This window comes from Streptopelia decaocto (assembly GCF_964273445.1).
Source record: "Streptopelia decaocto genome assembly, chromosome: 18".
Taxonomy (NCBI): Eukaryota; Metazoa; Chordata; class Aves; order Columbiformes; family Columbidae; genus Streptopelia; species Streptopelia decaocto.
Window position 1 is genome coordinate 7,576,299 of NC_138673.1, and position 18,078 is coordinate 7,594,376.

Below are 18,078 nucleotides of genomic sequence, written 5' to 3' on the forward strand. Positions count from 1 at the left end.
GTGGTCCTGGGGCTGGGGTGCCCATGCTTGGGTGCTGGCAGAGCCTCACCGGTGGGTCCCAGAGCCCCCAAGCTCAGCCGTGCATCACCCATCTCCCTGCCACGAGGGCCATGCCACCGGAGCTCCAGTGCTGCAGCAGACCTGGGCATGGGCTGAGCTGCCGGCAGCTGGAGCGCCCCCGCACAGCCCCGGACCTGCCCCAGTGCCACCGGCCAGGGACCGCTGGGTGGCACTTGGACCGCTGGGGTGGCACTTCCCTGGGAAAGCTTCAGCTGGGGAAAAGGGTGGTGCCGGATCACGTGGCAGCACCGTCGCCGCCAGGCATGATTTCACCGGGCGCCTCTGGACTCTGCCCTGGGAGAGTCCTGCCGTGCCGCACGCCACCCTGGAGTGCTGCCAGCAGTGCCGGGCTGCTGGCCAGCCGGGAGCAGGGAGGGGAGCAACGCCAGCGCAGCCCGTGGCTTCCCAGCCGGCTCCAGCCTGGCTGTGCCGCCCAGCGGGCACATGCCCGGCCCTGAACATGGAGCTTCCCCGATGCTGGTGGGGACACGTGCCCATGCGTGGATCCTGGGGATGGGCCGGTGGGATGAGGAGCCTCCTCCTGTGACACTTGTTGGCTCAGCCTGGCTCCTTCCTGTGTTTCACAGGGCGAGCGAGATGCTGGCAAAGGTCTGGAGATGCGGAAGCTGGTGCTCTCCGGTTTCCTGGCCAGCGAGGAGATCTACATCAACCAGCTGGAGGCCCTCTTGTTGGTGAGCACAGTCCCCAGGCCAGGCGCCCCCTCCAGGGATGTCCCCCAGCAGGGAGGGATGGATGGGTGGTTGGGTGGGTGGTAGGGTGGGTGGATAGGTGGACGATTGGGTGGATGGATGAGTGGAGTAATTTCTTCCTGGACAGTCTCCCCTGGTCAGGTCTGGCCCAGGCACTACTAGGGCAGGACTAAAGCAGCAGCAGCAGTGCCAGAGCCAGCCTTGCTCTGGCCCATCCATCCCTGTCTTGCCTTCCCCTGCTGCCATTGTCCCTGGTGGGGAGGTATTTATAGCTCCAGTTCCTCTTGCGGACCCACCGGCCCTCATGGCAGAGACGCTGTTGCACAACGCAGGGGTCACCACCACCGCAGACAGGGAAGTCTGTGGGGATGTATGAATTGGAAGTGGCCCCTTGGTCCAGCTGCTGGCCGGGACCCATCATGGGCAGCTCAGACCCTTCGTCCCCAGTGTCCCCAGGCTCCACGGAGGAGGCAGCCATCAGCCATTGCTGCCTGCGGTGCGGTTGCAGGGCTGCCCGCGGATGCAGCTCCAGGCTGCCACAAGCCCTGATGTGGGACCAGAGGAGTCTTGGGGTCACTTCCCATCCCAGCCCTAATCTTCAATGTTCTCCCTTCTCCTTTGGCAGCCTATGAAGCCACTGAAGGCCACAGCTACTACGTCGCAGCCTGTCCTCACCCTCCAGCAGATTGAGACGATTTTCTACAAGATCCAGGACATCTATGAGATCCACAAAGAGTTCTACGACAGCCTGTGCCCGAAAGTGCAGCAGTGGGACAGCAATGTCACCATGGGCCACCTCTTCCAAAAGCTGGTATGCACCTTCCCTGGGGCTTGCTCTGCTTGGAAGAGGAGGAGGACCAGGGAGATGGAGCATTGTGCTGTGGGGCTCAGCGCCGTGATGTGGCTCATGCCTTGCCATGCGCTCACCGGTGGCCATGGGACTTGTTGCATCCCTCCCTGCAGCTACTGCTGCCTGCCCGAGCCCTCCTTTCCTGGGATGCGAGTTAGTGCAACCTCTGTGCCCCTCGCTGCAGTGGGGATGCCCACGGCTGGCGGGTCATGGGTGCAGCTGTGGCAGGGTTTTGGCTGGAGGTGCGTGGTGTGGCTTTGCCATGGGGCTGGCAGGAGCCTGGGCACATGGGTGACCCTCAGGGGAGAGGCAGGAGGTCACTGCCATGGTGGCTTTTCAGGATCATGCTCCAGGTCCTGCTGCTGCTTTGGACTTGCTGTGGTCGCATGGGCTGTGTCCCTGGGTGCCGTGGCCGTGCGGAGAGGAGAGGAGGAGAGGGCAGGTGGAAGAGTGTTGGGAGATGGTTGTAGCTTCAGCCCTTGCTGTCTGGACACTCCTTGGCTCTCTGCTGGATTTTGGAGGTTGTGGGGTCACAGGGCTGGGCAGGAGCCCCAGCATCCTGCCCCAGCATCCTGCCCCTGTCATCTTGGTGGCTGCCTGGTCCCTTGTGCTGTGGGGGGGCTTCAGCATCCCAGTGGATGCCTGGCTAACCCCCGCTCCCCACAGGCCAGCCAGCTAGGGGTCTACAAGGCGTTTGTGGATAACTACAAAATTGCGCTGGAGACTGCGGAGAAGTGCAGCCAGAGCAACTACCAGTTCCAGAAGATCTCAGAGGTAAGCTGGGACAGGGCTGTGCTGGAGGAACAGGGCTGTGCTGGAGGAACAGGGCTGTGCTGGAGGAACAGGGCTGCCATGTCTGCGCTGTCCCAGCACAGGGCAGAGAACACCGTCTCCATGGCTGAGCCAACCATGTGTGCCCCGTGGAGATGCTCTCCCTGCCCTGGGCACTCTTGGCGACTGTTCCTGAGTGGGACATCAGTGGCTGTGCCGGAGGGTCATGGTCTCTGGGTGTTGTGGGGTTTGTGTGCCGTGTCACGTAAGCTCAGGTCAGGCTCAGCCCTCACTGCCATTATTTCTGGGGTGCAGAGCAGCCTGCACCCACTCACCCCATCCAGTGAGTCTGGGTGCTGGGTACCTGTGGCTCATTTCCTGCTGGCTGCATCTCCAGGTTTGGCTCCCCTATAGAAATGGGGACCTCGGTGGCTACAGCCAGGCTCCCTGTGCCCCCCAGCCCCTCCACAGTGCAGGCTGTTCAGCTCGATGGGACCAGCAGCCTCCCAGGGCTGCTGTGGGGCTGGGGGCCCTGTTCCAGGGTGCCCCACAGATCCACTGGGTCCCGGCTGCTGAGTACAGCTGGAGCTGCTCCCAGCCAGGCAGCAGCCTGTGCAGCCTCCACCCCAGCACCCGTGTGTGGCCTCCAACCTGACTGGGCTGTGGCTGGGGGGAGATATCAGGGTGCAGGAAGGGTGGGGGAGGACCCCATGACCTTGAGCAATGTCCTTCCCCCCCCCACCCCAGCCCCCCGTGGGCTGCTCTGATGGGCCTTTCCCTCCCTAGGAGCTGAAGGTGAAGGGTCCCAAGGACTCCAAGGAGAGCCACACGTCCGTCACCATGGAGGGTATGGCGGGCGCAGGCGTGGGGTGGGGGACGCAGCCTTTTGTCTGTGCGCGGGACCGGCGCGGATGAATTATTGAGCGGCACTTGCGAGCAGAGCCCTTTGCATTCCTGTGTGCGGAGCTGAGGAGGAGGGGGGTGACTGCAGCTCTCTAGGATGCTGGGGGCTTGCAGCAGCCCCCCACCCCCTGCCCACCCCCTCGTCCCCGCCCGCTGGCTGTGCCGGGAGCCGTGTTGAGGGGCCGATGCCGATGCCGTGCTGCAGCCAGGCTGAGCTGCCGCGGGGCGGCAGAGATGGCTGCGCGGAGACGGGGCTGCCATGGAAATTCTCATCGTCGTCCGTCTCTGCTGTAACTGCACCTATGGTGAGGTGGGGGGTGTGGCTCTGAATTCGGGTGCCGGTCGGGAGCGATGCTGCGGGGGCACTGGCCCGGGGCTGGCTGTCCTTGCTGGGGGTTGGAGGCTGCGTCGTGCTCTGCAGCTTGAAGTTGGGAGCGTCTTTGTTCCAGGCTCTATTGAATCATCTTGGCTCCAGCACATGTGGCCACGCGTTTGCTTTTCCTGCTGGGCAGGGACTTGTGCTGGTGGCAGGACAGCAATGGGCTGAAATGGGCAGGAGGACACCCCTCTGCCTGGGCTGTGCCGTGGGGATGGCGATGGGGAGGGGTCTGCATTTGCTGGCCAGAGGCTGTGAGTGTGGTGGGGCTGGAATGTCTGTCTGTCGGCAGCACCGGGTGTCCCTGCCTGCTGCTGCCTGCCCCGTGCTGCAGTGCGCGGGGCAGCAGTGTTGGGATGATGCTTTGGCCCTTGGGGGCTTTTGCTGCTGCTGGGGCAAGCTGGGTTCCCCTTGCACCCCGGGCTGGCTGGGGCAGGGGGATACAGGGTGTTTCATGGGGTGGCAGAGCCTGGCGAGGGCAGGCGGGGATGGGACTGGGCCAAAAGGGAAACTGAAAAAGCTGCTGGCTGCTGGGGGTGACGAGCGGTTCTTCCTCTCCACAGCCACTGCACGGCGAGCTGGTAGTGCCGTGCCGAGCCCTGGGGGGTTTATCATCCCCTGGGAGTGCTTCACCCTGAGGGGACGCACTGACACAGTCCTGGTGGGGATGTCCTGGAGCTGGTGGCAGTCAGGGCAGAGCCGTGTTTGTGACAGTCCCTTCGGCTTTGCCACCCGTGATCTGTGACAGCAGAGTGGGGCAAGACATGGTGGCTGGGTCTGTGTCCCCATCATGTCTTGTTTTAGGGCAGGAACAGACAGGTCTGGCATGGGGTCATGACTGGAGTGGATGGCCACTTGGAAATTGCTGTGTGGGAAGTGCCATGTGGCAGTTTTTCAGGCTTGTCACCCCAATGGGGACCCTGTGGGTGCTCAGGCTGCTGGTGAAGCTCCTCGGACACAGCCCCAAAATCAAGGCAGGCATTAGGCAGCTGCCAGCACTGAGCTCTGCCCTCACTCTGGGCTCCAGCCTGGCCATGGTTTCTCTTGCCACCTCTTGCCCTGACACCTCTGGGCAGTGATGTGATGGTCCAGCCATCGCTGTCTCCATGTGGAACAGACCCCAGACTCTTGCCCAGGGCCCTGTGCAGACCTGGGGGCTCTCTGGGTGTCTGCTCTCCCCTCCTTGTCCCTGCAGGGTGCAGTGCTGGCTCTCATGGCTGGGAGAGGGGCCAAGCCATGGTGGTGGGTGGCTACTGACGTCTCCTCTCTCCCCACAGCACTGCTGTACAAACCCATCGACCGGGTGACGCGGAGCACCCTCGTCCTGCACGTGAGTGTGACACCAGTCCTGGGGTGGGGGGCAGTGGGCTGCGCTCCCTTGGGTGCCAAGGCTGGGATGGCCTCGCTGGGTTGGGGGGCTGCAGCTGTGCCACATTACTCCTGGGGATCCACGGCTGTGGGGAGCACTCCTGGGGGGTCCCTGGGTGGGTGCTGCAGCAAGATCAGTGCCCTTGGGCCACTCACCCACCTCATTCCCTTCCAGGACCTCCTCAAGCACACTCCAGCCGACCACCCTGACTACCCACTGCTCCAGGATGCCCTCCGCATCTCACAGAACTTCCTCTCCAGCATCAATGAGGACATTGATCCCCGGAGGACAGCAGTCACCACCCCCAAGGGGGAGGTGAGCCAGCGGGGTGGGCAGTGCCTGGGCACAGGGAGAGGGCTGAGCCCTCTGCCAGCTCCTGGCTGGTGTCTCCACCCTGGGGAGCATCATGGTGTTTGGCCAAGAGATGGAGGGTTTCCTCCAGACACAGTCCTGGGTGCAAGGTTGGGGCTGTACCTGGTCTTTGCTGCTTGCTGGCACACTACTGAGCATATGGGACTCAAAATAGCACCCAGATGACATGGATATTCCTCTATTGCTGGTGGTCGAGCCATGGAGAGGGACGGGAGCATCCATCCTCTGCGTTTTGGTGGCCTTTGCTCCCTGCCCGCTCTCACACCAACCGTGCTGCCCCGCAGACCCGGCAGCTTGTCAAGGATGGCTTCTTGGTGGAGCTGTCGGAGGGCTCGCGGAAGCTGCGGCACGTCTTCCTCTTCACCGATGTGCTGCTCTGCGCCAAGTTGAAGAAGACGGCGGTGGGGTAAGGAGGATACTGGGCATGGGGAGGGGAATGTGTCACAACCCCCAGTCCTCCAGCAGACAGGAGGATGTGCTGGGAGGGGGTCAGGCATCACTCAGCGCCTGCATCCCGGCCGCAGGAAGCACCAGCAGTACGACTGCAAGTGGTACGTGCCCCTGGCCGACCTGGTGTTCCCCTCGCCGGAGGAGTCGGAGCACTGCCCCCAGGTCCACGTCATCCCTGACCATGAGCTGGAGGACATGAAGATGAAGATCTCGGCCATCAAGAGCGAGGTGCAGAAGGAGGTGAGAGGAAGGTGTGGGTGGTCGGGGAGGGCGTGAGACTTGCTGCCGTCCTCTGGGGTCAGGGATGGGACATGTGTGGGCTGGGGACACCTGTGAAAACTCCTGTCTGCTCACTTTCTGCAGAAAGCCAACAAGGGACAGAGCCGGGCCATCGAGCGCCTCAAGAAGAAGATGTTTGAGAACGAATTCTGGCTGCTCCTCAACTCACCTGCCATCCCCTTCCGCATCCACAATCGCAACGGGAAGGTGAGGAGGGTGGGCTGTGGTCGCCGGGGGGCTCAGCCCTGCCTGCACACAGCTGCCGCATCGCCTTCTCTTGCAGAGCTACCTCTTCTTGCTGTCATCTGACTACGAGAGGTCCGAGTGGAGGGAAGCCATTCAGAAACTGCAGAAAAAGGGTAATTCTGGGCTGCTGAGGCCCCCTCAGCAGGGATCCTGTCTCCTTCCAGGGACCAAAAGGAGGTCCTGCAGGATTGCAGCCTGCTTGGTCCCTGGGCCAGCAATGGCTGTGTCCCTCTGAAGCTGCTCTCCTGTCCCCTCCCAGACCTCCAGGCCTTCGTCCTGAGCTCGGTGGAGCTGCAGGTGCTCACGGGATCCTGCTTCAAGCTACGCACCGTCCACAACATCCCGGTCACCAGCAATAAGGACGGTGAGTGTCTGCTGGGCCGGCGGGTCCCTCTTTCCTCTGGATGATGCCAGGGGGAGCTGTGGGGTCCCTTGGCTGGAGCAGGGGACCCTGGCTGTGAAGGGGACAGCTTCCCACCAGGTGGCACTGCCGGAGCAGAGTTGGGCTCCCAGGCAGAGCAATCCCGGCTGCAACATGGGGCTGCTTTTGGGGTGTCTCCAGCACCCCCACGGGGCTGGGCAGGACCAGGGTGTCCCCAGGGTGAGACCCAGCCAGCCCTCCTGGGGCCGGAGAGCTGGAGAGGTCGGGGTGTCCTGCAGGGATGGTCGGTAGCAGGGGGTACATGTCCTCTTCCAGACTTTAGGGATGACCCTCTGAGGGGCATGGGACATTGAGGTAGTCACCACAAGTACCTAGCGCTCACTATGTTCGAGCCTTGGGGACAGCCAGCCTGCACACTGGCCTGGGGGCACGGGAGGTGGCCACTGGTCCCTGACGTCAGCCTCTGCTCTCCCCACTGCAGATGACGAGTCCCCTGGGCTCTACGGGTTCCTGCATGTCATCGTCCACTCCGCCAAGGGCTTCAAGCAGTCTGCCAGTAAGTCGGGGTGCCCACCCTTGCTCGGTGGGAGCTGGGGTCCAGCATGTGGCCCCGCTCTGTCCCCAGTCATCCCTTAGGAGCCAGTGGGGATGTTCCTTGGGTGCTGAATGGTGTTTGCTCTCCCAGACCTTTACTGCACGCTGGAGGTGGACTCCTTTGGCTATTTTGTCAGCAAAGCCAAGACCAGAGTTTTTCGGGACACCACCGAACCGCAGTGGAATGAGGTGAGAAGAAGGTGGGATGCAGGGATGGGACTGTGCCCCCATTTACCCTTCCAGTCCCAGCTTTGGACCTGCTCTGGGGCTGAGCCTCCCTCGCTCCGCACCCCAGGAGTTTGAGATCGAGCTGGAGGGCTCCCAGTCGCTGCGCATCCTCTGCTACGAGAAGTGCTATGACAAGACCAAGCTCAACAAGGACAACAACGAAATTGTGGACAAGATCATGGGCAAGGGGCAGATCCAGGTAGGGCTGGGGCTCTTGGGCATCTTCTCACCCAATGCCAGACTTCCTGGGGGTGGGCGCCTGGGCTGGGAGGGTTGCCCTGGAGTGATGCCTGGGATGGGAGATGCTGCTCTCAGGAGCGGGGTACAGGGATTGCATCTCGGGGTTACTGGCAGCGGGGTGCGAGGAGGGGCTTGGCATCCACCCCAAGAGGGCTCTGAGCATGCAGCCCCCCATCCGTCCTTGCCAGCCACGGCGGTCCCCCTCTGCCACCATCTGCCTCCCCTGTGCCTCCATCAGCCGCTGTTATGGCAACGGGGGTTTCCAGGGCAACAGCTGAGCCACCTCTGATTGGCGGTTGCCAGGCAGGAAAGATGGAGGCCTGGGCTGCCCTGAGATGCTCCCAGAGAAGGTGGGGGGGGGGAGCCCAGGCAGCCCCCAGACCCTGTATCCCGCCTAGCACCTGCCTTGGGCCAGGCTGCAGGGAGGCCCAGGGCAGGGGGGACAGTTCGGGATGGGCATGCCCCTGTGTCTTGCTGGTGGGGACCCCCAGTCTGGCTGCCTTCCCAGCTGTGCTGGGGACAGCGTTACGCCTGGGACACAGCCTTTGACCCGAGGCCACTTCAAAGGGCCCAGCGCAGCCGCCTGCTCCGTGGGAAAGTGGCTGCGGGCAGGTCCCAGGGGAGTGGGGAAATGCTGCTGGGGAGGGGACACTGCAGGAGGACGTCACCACACCAGGCACAGGATGGAAGATGGGGGCTTGGCTTTGCCAGTGGCTTGTTCATACCCCAAATCACCTGTGTTGCCCTCTCCCCATGGGTACAGCAGTGTAGGGGTGGCACTGGGCCAAGAGGGAGGGCTGGGGCAGGGAAGGGGCACAGCACCCCACAGGGATCAGCCCAGCTGCACTCTCGGAAATAGCCTGGGTCAACAAACATGAGTCAGCTGAAGGTTGCAGGGGTCAGGACGGGGACAGCACAGCTCGTCCCCACCATGCAAAAGTTGTGGGGGAAGGAATTAAAAGACAGAAGGCCCTGGGGCTAATTATCACAAGGCAGACCTGGCTGGATGGAGCGGTGTCAGGGTTGGGGCTGTCCTGCTGTCACCCAGAGCCACAGCTCAGCCCCTGCCCCAGGATCGCAGTGGGGGCAGCACGGTTACGGGCAGCGCTGCCTGTGGGGCTGTGGGCTGTGCCGAGCTCCAGCACTGCCCTTTGCCTTGAGCTGTTCAGGCAGAGATGCTGCCCTGAATGGTCCTTGCCCCAGACAGCCCCTGGGCTCACCATGAGCTGCTGCTGGCCACCAAGGCAGCACAGTGGTGTCATGCTGCAGTGGCAGAGGGGCAGCGTGTGATGGGGATGCTGCAGCCTCTCTGCAGGGAGCAGTCAGGGCTTCTGAGGCTGTGGAGGTGTCACGAGTGGGAATAGTGTCCTGCCGGCACAGAGGACGTGGCTGGGTCCATGGAGGGGCTGGTGTTGGCACCGTCCTCCTCTTGAGCATCCTGGCTAAGGGGTCTGCGGCGTGGCAAGTGTTGGACCCCTGCCCCACACCCTGTCCCCGTGGCTGGCGGTTAGGGGCACCCTGTGCCGTGTGAGCCCACCCGTGCCACTGGCTGCTCTGTGGGAAGGTGTGTCTGGGCGTGCGGATGGCTCCGCTGCAGCTCCTGGTTGGCTTTAACCCTGTTTTGTTGTTGTTAACCCCATTTTGCTTGCGGTTTCCAAGGTTGGGACATGCCCTGGTTATGTAGGGGTGCTATGGGGGAATCTTGTCCCTGTGGAGGGTTTGTGTCCCCAACACTGCAGGGCTCAGCCCTGCTCTGAGCTGTCCCAGTCGCTCCCAGCAGCTGGGCTGCCTCGCACCAGTCTGTGTCCAGTGAGTGCTGGCAGGGGTGCCCGGGGCTGTGGCGGATGGCAGACGGATGCTGGGGGTGGGCAGACGGAGCAGGCTGTGAGTGCTTGTGCCCACACTGCGGAGGGGAGAGGCTGGATCTGGCCCCCGTGCCCTGGGGTGGGCGGGGAGATGGGCAGCGGGTGATGAAGGGGGTCTCGGGGTAATGGGGCTGGATGAGCAGCCCCTTCCTTGGCCCCTGCTTGATGCACGTGGGGGATGTGACAGTTGAAGTAGAGCCTGTGTTGTCATGGGCACGGTGCCTGCTGTACCCGCAGGCAAGAGCTGCCCGTCTGTCTGTCTGTCTGACCCCCTCAGTGCTGGGCTGGCGGAGACTCTGGAGGGGAGATTTGTGGTGTTGGGGCTCCCCAGGCCTGCAGGGACCCACAGGGTGACCCGCATGGACTCAGGGCTGCTGCGGGCTGGATGGGGGAGCAGTACCCCCCAAGCTGGCACCTCGCCATGTCCCTGCCTGTCAGAAGCGGCAGGTAGGCAGGCAGGGACCCTTCCAGGGCTGGGGCACTGCCTGCATCTCCTCCCCCTGCCCCACCACATCACCCCCTGGCAGTGGGGCTGACAAGGGCCAGGACAGGCTGAGGGGATACGGTGGTGTCCCTTCCTGTCCCTAGGCCTGACAGGAGACCCCGAAAGTCCCATCCCTGTGCCAGTAGCTGAGGCCAGGAGGGCCAGCCTGGCTCCTCCATGGAGCCGGGGTTGCTGCAGCCGACAGCAGCGATGCCTCCGGGGGCCGCGGCCGCTGATGGCGCAGGGAAGCGGATAACGGTGGATAGCGGATAACAGCAGTGAGGAGGCCAGGCAGCCCCTCCAGCCTTCCCAAGCAGCAGCAGCGGGCGGCAGGGCGAGAGTTAAACGTGTGAGGGCCGCCGGGGAGGGGGGGCTGCCTTTGAGTCACTTCCTCGCAGAGGGAGGGAGGCTTTTGGGGCTGCCGAGCTGCCTCTCGCCAGCCTGGCTCACACCCTGAAGATGAGCCCTGCCTGCTCGCCTCCCCGCCAGCCCAGCCGGGCTCCCCTTGCCGGCCCCTGACCCCCCGGCCACCGCTGACCTCCCGCCCGGAGCAGATGAGATGCGGGTGCTGTCCTAACCCAGCCCCAGCCACCCCCCCGGACCCTGGTCTCGCCTCCCTGGAGCCGAAGCGTTCGTCGTTGCGATGACGGAGGTGCTGGTGCAGCCGGACGGCAGCCCCGGTCCCGTGGGCGAGCGGTCGGAGCGTGGCATGGAGGAGTCGGAGGGGAAGCGTCCCCCCAACACGGGCGCCCGTCTCTGGGGCAGGGTGCGCAGCAAGCTGCTCCGGCAGAAGGTGCCTCTTGGGGTGCGCGGTGTGGGGGGCCAGCCTGGGGAGGGACAGTGACAGGCACCAAGTGGCCTTTGGGACAGCTTCGCCATGTTGCTGGGCTCTGCTGTGCATGTGGCTTTTTGGCTGGTGGCTTTGTGGGGTGCAGGGGGCTCTGATATGGGGGGATTGTGTTGCTTGGGGTGAGAGGGCTGTGGAGTCGGTGCACAGAGCAGGGAGGCTGTTTGGGTGCCTTGGGAGCTCTTAGAAGCAGTTGACAGCCTGTGGGGTGCTCGTTTCTCTTCTTCCCTCTCCGTCTGTGCACTGGGGGGGCTGGTGGAGACTGTGCCATTTGCCCTGAGGGGTCCACTGCAGAGGGAGGGGAGGGAACCCCCCCTTGCCCAGCTCTGCAGCTCGCCCAGGATGCAGCGATGCTTGCAGGCTGGCCGGGCTGTGACACCCCAGCACGCGGTGCCTGTGCACCCCCTCTCACCGGGGTGCTGCTTGGTCTGCAGCCCCCCACCCTGGGTCCATCCAGGTTTCCCTGAGCTCATAGCCGTGTTGCAGCCACATCATCTGGTGCTCTGGGGGAGAACGAAGGGCAGGGGTGGGCAACAGAGGTGACGAAGTGGGGGAGACGGCACCATCGCAGGTTGTTCCAGAGTCCTGAGGATCTCATGGGGGGCTCCGGGGGTTTCCCTCGGTGCAGGGTGCTGCTGGCTCGGGGCTCGGCTGTGGCCACAGGCAGGAGCTGCCTGGGCACTCGGCGGTTCAGTTTGGCAGCAGCGAGGTTTGCTCGGCAGCGGGGCTGCCTGTGACGCAGCGGCATTAACCTCGATTCTGTGTCGCCGCCGCCGCTCCCGCAGAGGGGATTAAGGGGCGGCGAGGTCTGCGCAGGGAGGCTGCCCGGCGGCTGCCACTGGGTCAAAACATGAGGGGGTTTCATTTCCCAGCCCCATGTGTCCCCACTGCAGCCACCGGCTTCCCAGGCTGCTGCTGACTTGGGAACACTGGGCGGGCTGCAGGAGCAGGTTGTGGCCCTGGCAGCTCTGTGCGTGGTCCTGGCGTGTTGTGGGTGTGTGCTGCTGCTCGGGTCGCTCTCGGACAAGGCTGTGAATCTCTGCTTTTTTTTGGGCCGTGCTTTGCCACCAGCAGCATTTGTTGGTGTGGGGGCTGTTCTGCCCCCATGGCACAGGGAACCACCAGTTCCCTGAGGAGAGAACTGATGGTGGAGGGGTCTGGTGGGGGCACCTGCCCGCCGGGACAGCTGTGGGCAGCCAGGAGGGTGTCCATGGGTGTCGTGCTGATGGGAAGTGACCTTGGCTGTAGCAGCTCCCCGAGATCCCGCTCCCCAGGGCTGTGGCAGAGATGGCCTCACCAGCTGAGTCACTGGTTTGCTCCTGATGGCTTCACCCTGGGCTGGTGCTTGGGTGACCGGTGACCTCATGGGTGTGAGGCACAAAGGACATGCCCAGCCCACAGCATCCCAGCGCTGGGGGCCCTGGAGAGCTGCTACAAGCGCTTAAAGCCATCCCGACTCCTCACCTGAGAGCCCTGGGAACCAGGTGCTGCCTTAGTCTATCTTGGCTGCTGCTGCCTGCACAGGAGCTTTATCCATGGTGCATGGCCTGGAGGTATCTTGGGGACAAAATCCCAGGATGTGGCCTTGTCCCCTCAAATCCAGAGTCACCCCATGCAAGAGACAAGCAGCAGGCAGGAGCTGCGGGTGGCAAGCGCCAGCAGGACTGAGGCATCCCTCTGCCAGCCAAGCCTCCCCAGGATGCGGGAAGCTCTGCGGGCTGCCAGGATGCTCATCGCCTGCCACGCTGCTGCCTCTGCCACTGTGGGCCTCATCCTACAAACAAGCACCTTCAGCTAATTTGGTAAAGCAGGATAATGGCCCATCCCTGCAGCCAGGACCAGAGGGTGTTCCGTCTCACCATGGGTGACCGTGGCACCATGGCAGATGCTGGCCTGAGCACAGGTGCTGCACCACTGCCGAGAGTCCCCTGAGACACAGGAGAGAGCAGCCCAGAGAGGCACCGGTGACCTGGCTGAGCCATTTCCCTGGGTACAGGCTGGTGTTTGAAGGCAGTTGAGCACTGAGCTGCCAAAGAGGAGACATCTGGGACAGCAGCATGTCACTTGCACTGTCCTGCACAGAGAGGCTGTTCCCTGGAGCTCCCAGGCCAGCAGTTCCTGAACGTCCCTGCGTTGTGCTGGAGGGAGGTGGCTCCATTTGGTGGAGAAGCAGGAGATGGTGGTGGTAGCTGAGACGGGGTGTTTGCCAGCATGGCGTGGGCAGGAGCTGCCTCTGGCACCGTGGGTGGATGCTCCCATCCATCCTCCCGCGCCTGGAGACAAGCATTGGCCGCGGCTTTGCTTCCCGCAGGCACGAGCAGGCAGCGTGGTGGTGCTGCACAGGTGCCAGCGGGCAGGGCTGGGGGAACACTGGGACCAGGCCACAGCCCATGTCCCGCGGGTGCATGGGGACCTGCCCCAGCTGCATGGGAGCTCAGGCCAGTGCCACCGGCCGAACGAGTCCAGATTCAGGGTGGTGCTGGTGGCTGCAGAGAACTGGATGGGGATCTTTCTGCCCAACTTTCAGCAAGAGGCTGTGGGAAGGCAGCATGCTCGGGGTAAGGTCTGTGGTGCTAGCAGCAGCCAACCTGGCTTTTATTAAAGCTTTCTTCAGAACCCTGCTAAAGCCCTTCCAGATGTGAGCTGCCCTGGAGGGACCCGGGGGACAGGGATGGCGAAGGCGCATGTGGTGGTTGCAATTAAACCTGCACTGCAGAGCAGGGAGCCTCACGGCTCCGACCCAGCCAGGGGCAAAGGGCTTCACTGAGGCTGCCCAGGGCTCGCGGGGTTGGAAGCTGCCATAGCAGGACCTGTGGGGAAAAGGGGTGGAACCCCCGTGGACAGGCAGCACTGGGTCGGTGTTGGCCGTGGTGGGTGCACAGCAGCACCGCAGGGTGATCCAGTGCTGGAAGGGGGAACATGAGGGCTTGAAGCAAGAGGGGACATGAGGGACCCCATGGTCACCTTTGTGGTGGCTTCACGAGCAGCCAGAAGCTGGGGCAGGGGAATGGCAGCTCTGTGTCCAGAGCAGCAGCAGCTCTGGACATCTTTGCACTCACCTGGAGCATCTCCTAAACCAGCAGCTGTAAGGAAACTCCTGCGTCCTTGAGGGTGACCCCGTGCACTTGGTGTGAGCCTGGCCTGGCAGCTGCCACACGCGACACCGGGATTCTCCACCAACCCCTGACAGCTCGGGCGTCCCGTCCCCTTCCCCGAGGGGACATTAGTGCCGGGCTCTGCCCTGCTACCCACCCCATGCATTACACGGATCGATGGGGCTGGATCGATACTGTCAGCTGGGGACTGAAAAGCCCCAAAAGGTGACTGCACCCACCATTGCCCAGCCCTGGGACCCGGCACTCACCATGGCATGTGCCAGGGCCTTGGGAATGCCAGCACCTCACCGTGGTGGCCCGGTGCCGGGGCAGCGTCATTGAGTCCCCCGCTAGCCCCAAAGCCAGAAATAGCAGAGCCCGTCATTCCCAGGGGTTATAAATAGCCTTGGCTATGGGGAGATGTTGTTTTTCTGCACGGAAAATGCTGCCCTAGTTCTGTTTCATCAATGTGCTGCCAGAAATAGTCCCGATTTCTTGGAAGTTTCTTGCTGCTGGGGTGTGGGTTAAAGTGCTGCCTTTTGGGGGCTCAAGGAGGGGACCAGGCTGAGCCCAGGTGGCTTCAGGTCATCGCCAGAGGGACCCCAGACCTTCCCCTCTCCGTCTTCCTGCCGTGGGCAGCACATGGCCAGGAAAGAGCATGTCCCATGCCCCACACTGTCTGTGGGATGGGGGCTTTAGGGACAGTGGGGCTGGCACGGGGCCGTGTCCCTATGGAGCTCACGCATCATCTCTCCCTGCAGCTGGACCCGCAGGCTGTGCAAACGAAGAACTGGCACATGGATGTGATTGAGATGAACGGGGTAAGCGGGGCCGCGGGGACCCACAGCCCCTGGCTTTGATGGCAGCGCCTTCCCCAGGGCTGTGCTGTGGCTTCATGTGATGTGGAGGTGAAGGGCCAGGGCCAGGCTGCTGGGGCTCACCTCTTGTCTCCCACAGATCAAGGTGGAATTCTCCATGAAGTTCACGAGCAGAGACATGAGCCTGAAGAGGACCCCGTCGAAAAAGCAGACTGGCGTCTTCGGGGTTAAAATCAGCGTCGTGACAAAGTATGTATGGGGCTGGGGGGCTGATCTGCTCTGGTCCCTGTTCGTGTGGGGTTGGGGGACTCAGGGGACCTGGCCATCCTTGCAGTATGTCCCTTTGCTGCCACCGACACCTGGAGAGCTCAGCTTTTGCTCTTTGCTGGGACTTGCCCGTTCCTTCGCCAGCCCCATCCCTCCCACCCACCATGCCCTTCCTGCTCAGGGTTTGCGGGGCTGGGCTGGCCACGGCGGGGTCCCCCAGGACTCTCTGCTCATGCCTTCACTTTTTGCGCCAGGCGCGAGCGCTCCAAGGTGCCTTACATCGTGCGCCAGTGCATCGAGGAGGTGGAGAAGAGGGGCATTGAAGAGGTTGGCATCTACAGGATCTCTGGAGTTGCCACTGACATCCAGGCATTGAAAGCTGTCTTCGATGCAAGTGAGTGTCCTGGGCATTGGCCACCCTTCGCATCACATTCCCCTGGGAGGGTTCACAGGCACCGAGACCGCCCCCAAGTCCCCTACCCTGCAAGCCCAGGGTCTGATTATTGCACTGCATGTGTGCAAAACGTGCTGGTGTGCCCAGGAGGAGGGTGTAGCTGGGAAAGCAAACATCCAGAGGTCCCAGCCTTGTTTGTGCCTCGGTGTCTCTGAGCAGCTCCTGCCCCTGGCTGGCTTCTGGGAGACACTGAGTCAGGACAACGTTACAAATGGATTTGCAAATTGTTCCGCATCTCATTGCCCAGCCAGGCGGGAACTGCTCGGCTCTTCCCAGCCCCAGCCTGGCTAAACGGGGATGTGGACGTAGTGGTGCTGTCCCTGCCCTCCGGCCAGCAGCCTGCCCCAGTGGCTGGGGTGATATGGGGAGCTGAGACCCCAGAGGGGAAGGAGGTGTCACATGTGGGTGCTCTCTGGACAGATAACAAGGACATCCTGGTCATGCTGAGTGACATGGACATCAATGCCATCGCCGGCACGCTGAAGCTGTACTTCCGTGAGCTGCCCGAGCCCCTCCTCACTGACAGACTCTACCCCGCCTTCATGGAGGGGATCGGTAAGGGCTCGGGGATGGGGAAGGGGTTGGTGCCCAAGTGTGGCTGTTTGGCATTGTCTGCCCTGGGATGGGAGACTCTCGAGGGTCCTTCCCACCTCAGCCCACTCGGTCCTGGCCATTCTTGCCATCTCTGTGCCAGCTCGGGGCTCGTGGGGCTGCTCCCCAGGGTGCAGGACTCATGTGCTGGCTGCCAGGAGGCATCTGGCCTCGGTGGGTCCCACTGCTGCACAAGATGTCACCAGCCCCTGTCCTGAGCCCTCTCCCTCCCTGTCTCCAGCCCTCTCGGATCCTGCTGCCAAGGAGAACTGCATGATGCACCTTCTCCGCTCGCTGCCTGACCCCAACCTCATCACCTTCCTCTTCCTGCTGGAGCACTTGAAAAGGTAACAGCTCGGCTTGCGGCTCTAAGGGGGCTGCCTGGTGCAGGCGGGAGGTGCAGAATGGGTCTGTCCCGTTGCTTTGCCATGGGGATGGGATACAAGTGGAGTTAGAGCTGTTGTCTGATACCTGTGGTGCCTGTGGGCTGATCCTGAACTGGAGGCAGATGGTGCTGTGCTAGTGCAGAGCAGGGCTGTGGGCAGCAGCTGCGGCCAGCACCAGTGGCTTTGTGTTGGGCAGGTGCCAGAGTGGCCCTTTCCCAGCCCCTCCAAGAAGGAACAGCCCCAGGTGTGTCCCACCTGCCCCATCTCCCCAGGCTCCATCACATTCGCTGGGGTCCTGGCCAGGCTGGGACCGGGCACACGTGAGTCCCTTTGGTTGATATTGGTGTTGGCTTCCCACAGCTCCTCTCCATGGGTCCCATAGGATGCTGGAGGGATCCTGAAGAGCAGCTCCCAGTACCACCGTGCCGGCGGGACTGTGCGGTGCACGGCTGTTGACACGGGACCGCTCTGCAGGCAGCACACGTCCTCTGGCAAGATGCAGCTCTTGGCTGCTGCAGCCGGTGTGCAGCTGGTTGGACGAGCTCTCCGGGGGAGCAGCTGGCCCCAGCACAGGACAGGGAAGCAGTTAGGAGCTGTGCAATGTCCCCCAGAGCGGGAAAGCGGAGTGCTGTGTCCCTTCCCAGCCATCCAGCAGTAACCCCTGCAAAACAGTGTAATAATCCCTTTAACTTGTCATCAGTGGGTGGCCAACACCCAGGGACAAATCAGCTCTGTGGGCATGTCCCAAAGCTGCAGGTAAACCCCTGTGTCATTTGTCCCAGAACGAGTGCAGCAATGCGTGGTTTGCTGGGCTGTATCTTGGCTCAGATGAAACCCATCCAGGCCTGGGGACAGGCAGTTCTGGGGCTCACTGTGACCTCAAAACCTGTGGAGGGCATGGGGCTGTGGGCAGGGCAGCCATGCAGGACACAGAGCCTGGCCAGAGCTGGCCATGAGTTTGGGACCAGGGCTCACAGCTCATGTTACTTGCATCATAAACTTGTGGGTTTTTTTTTCTCTGGTTTGGCTAATACCAAACAGAAAAAATTATTGATGCTGGGGGATGGGGAAGGAAAAATCCGTTTCCATCCTGAGAACCGGGCACAGCCAGTTCCCACATCTGCTCCCCTGGCCGGGGCTCAACCGTGCAGCCTGTGCCGGGGAACACAGCTGCCTCCTAACATGGCAATGTTGTGGCCCTGGTTCCCTCGGTGCGGGCTGGCAGGGGTCCCATAGGGTTGGAGGGGTAGGGAGTCTCGGGGGGAGTCGGTGTGGAGCTCCCCGTACCCTGCCGGGGCTCGGGGAGGGTGGAGGCTCCACTGAACACAAGCAAGCAAGGGCTTGGTTGCTGCCACATCACACCCGGGGCTCCCGGCCAGGCCCGGCGGCTCCGGCGGAGGCCGTGAAGGGGGCAGAGCTCCCTGCCCTGCACCTGGGTTTG

The 18,078-nt window shown here is 62.8% G+C and overlaps 1 protein-coding gene across 4 annotated transcripts in view; it reads left to right on the forward strand.

The window, feature by feature from the left end:
- The window catches only part of ABR (ABR activator of RhoGEF and GTPase), a 39,453-nt gene that overhangs the window by 18,557 nt on the left and 2,818 nt on the right, over positions 1–18,078 (forward strand). For 3 of the 4 annotated variants that reach the window (XM_082068815.1, XM_082068816.1, XM_082068817.1), the window contains 19 exons: positions 648–752; positions 1,396–1,581; positions 2,287–2,394; positions 3,178–3,238; positions 4,948–5,000; positions 5,214–5,354; positions 5,696–5,817; positions 5,936–6,101; positions 6,225–6,347; positions 6,424–6,499; positions 6,646–6,750; positions 7,250–7,324; positions 7,454–7,551; positions 7,658–7,789; positions 14,883–14,942; positions 15,079–15,188; positions 15,461–15,600; positions 16,081–16,215; positions 16,493–16,598. In XM_082068815.1, coding sequence (XP_081924941.1) covers positions 648–752; positions 1,396–1,581; positions 2,287–2,394; positions 3,178–3,238; positions 4,948–5,000; positions 5,214–5,354; positions 5,696–5,817; positions 5,936–6,101; positions 6,225–6,347; positions 6,424–6,499; positions 6,646–6,750; positions 7,250–7,324; positions 7,454–7,551; positions 7,658–7,789; positions 14,883–14,942; positions 15,079–15,188; positions 15,461–15,600; positions 16,081–16,215; positions 16,493–16,598 — 2,102 coding nt within the window. Of the gene's footprint in view, positions 1–647; positions 753–1,395; positions 1,582–2,286; positions 2,395–3,177; positions 3,239–4,947; positions 5,001–5,213; positions 5,355–5,695; positions 5,818–5,935; positions 6,102–6,224; positions 6,348–6,423; positions 6,500–6,645; positions 6,751–7,249; positions 7,325–7,453; positions 7,552–7,657; positions 7,790–10,567; positions 10,973–14,882; positions 14,943–15,078; positions 15,189–15,460; positions 15,601–16,080; positions 16,216–16,492; positions 16,599–18,078 lie in introns of those variants that run through there. The other variant, XM_082068818.1, reaches the window with a different exon arrangement.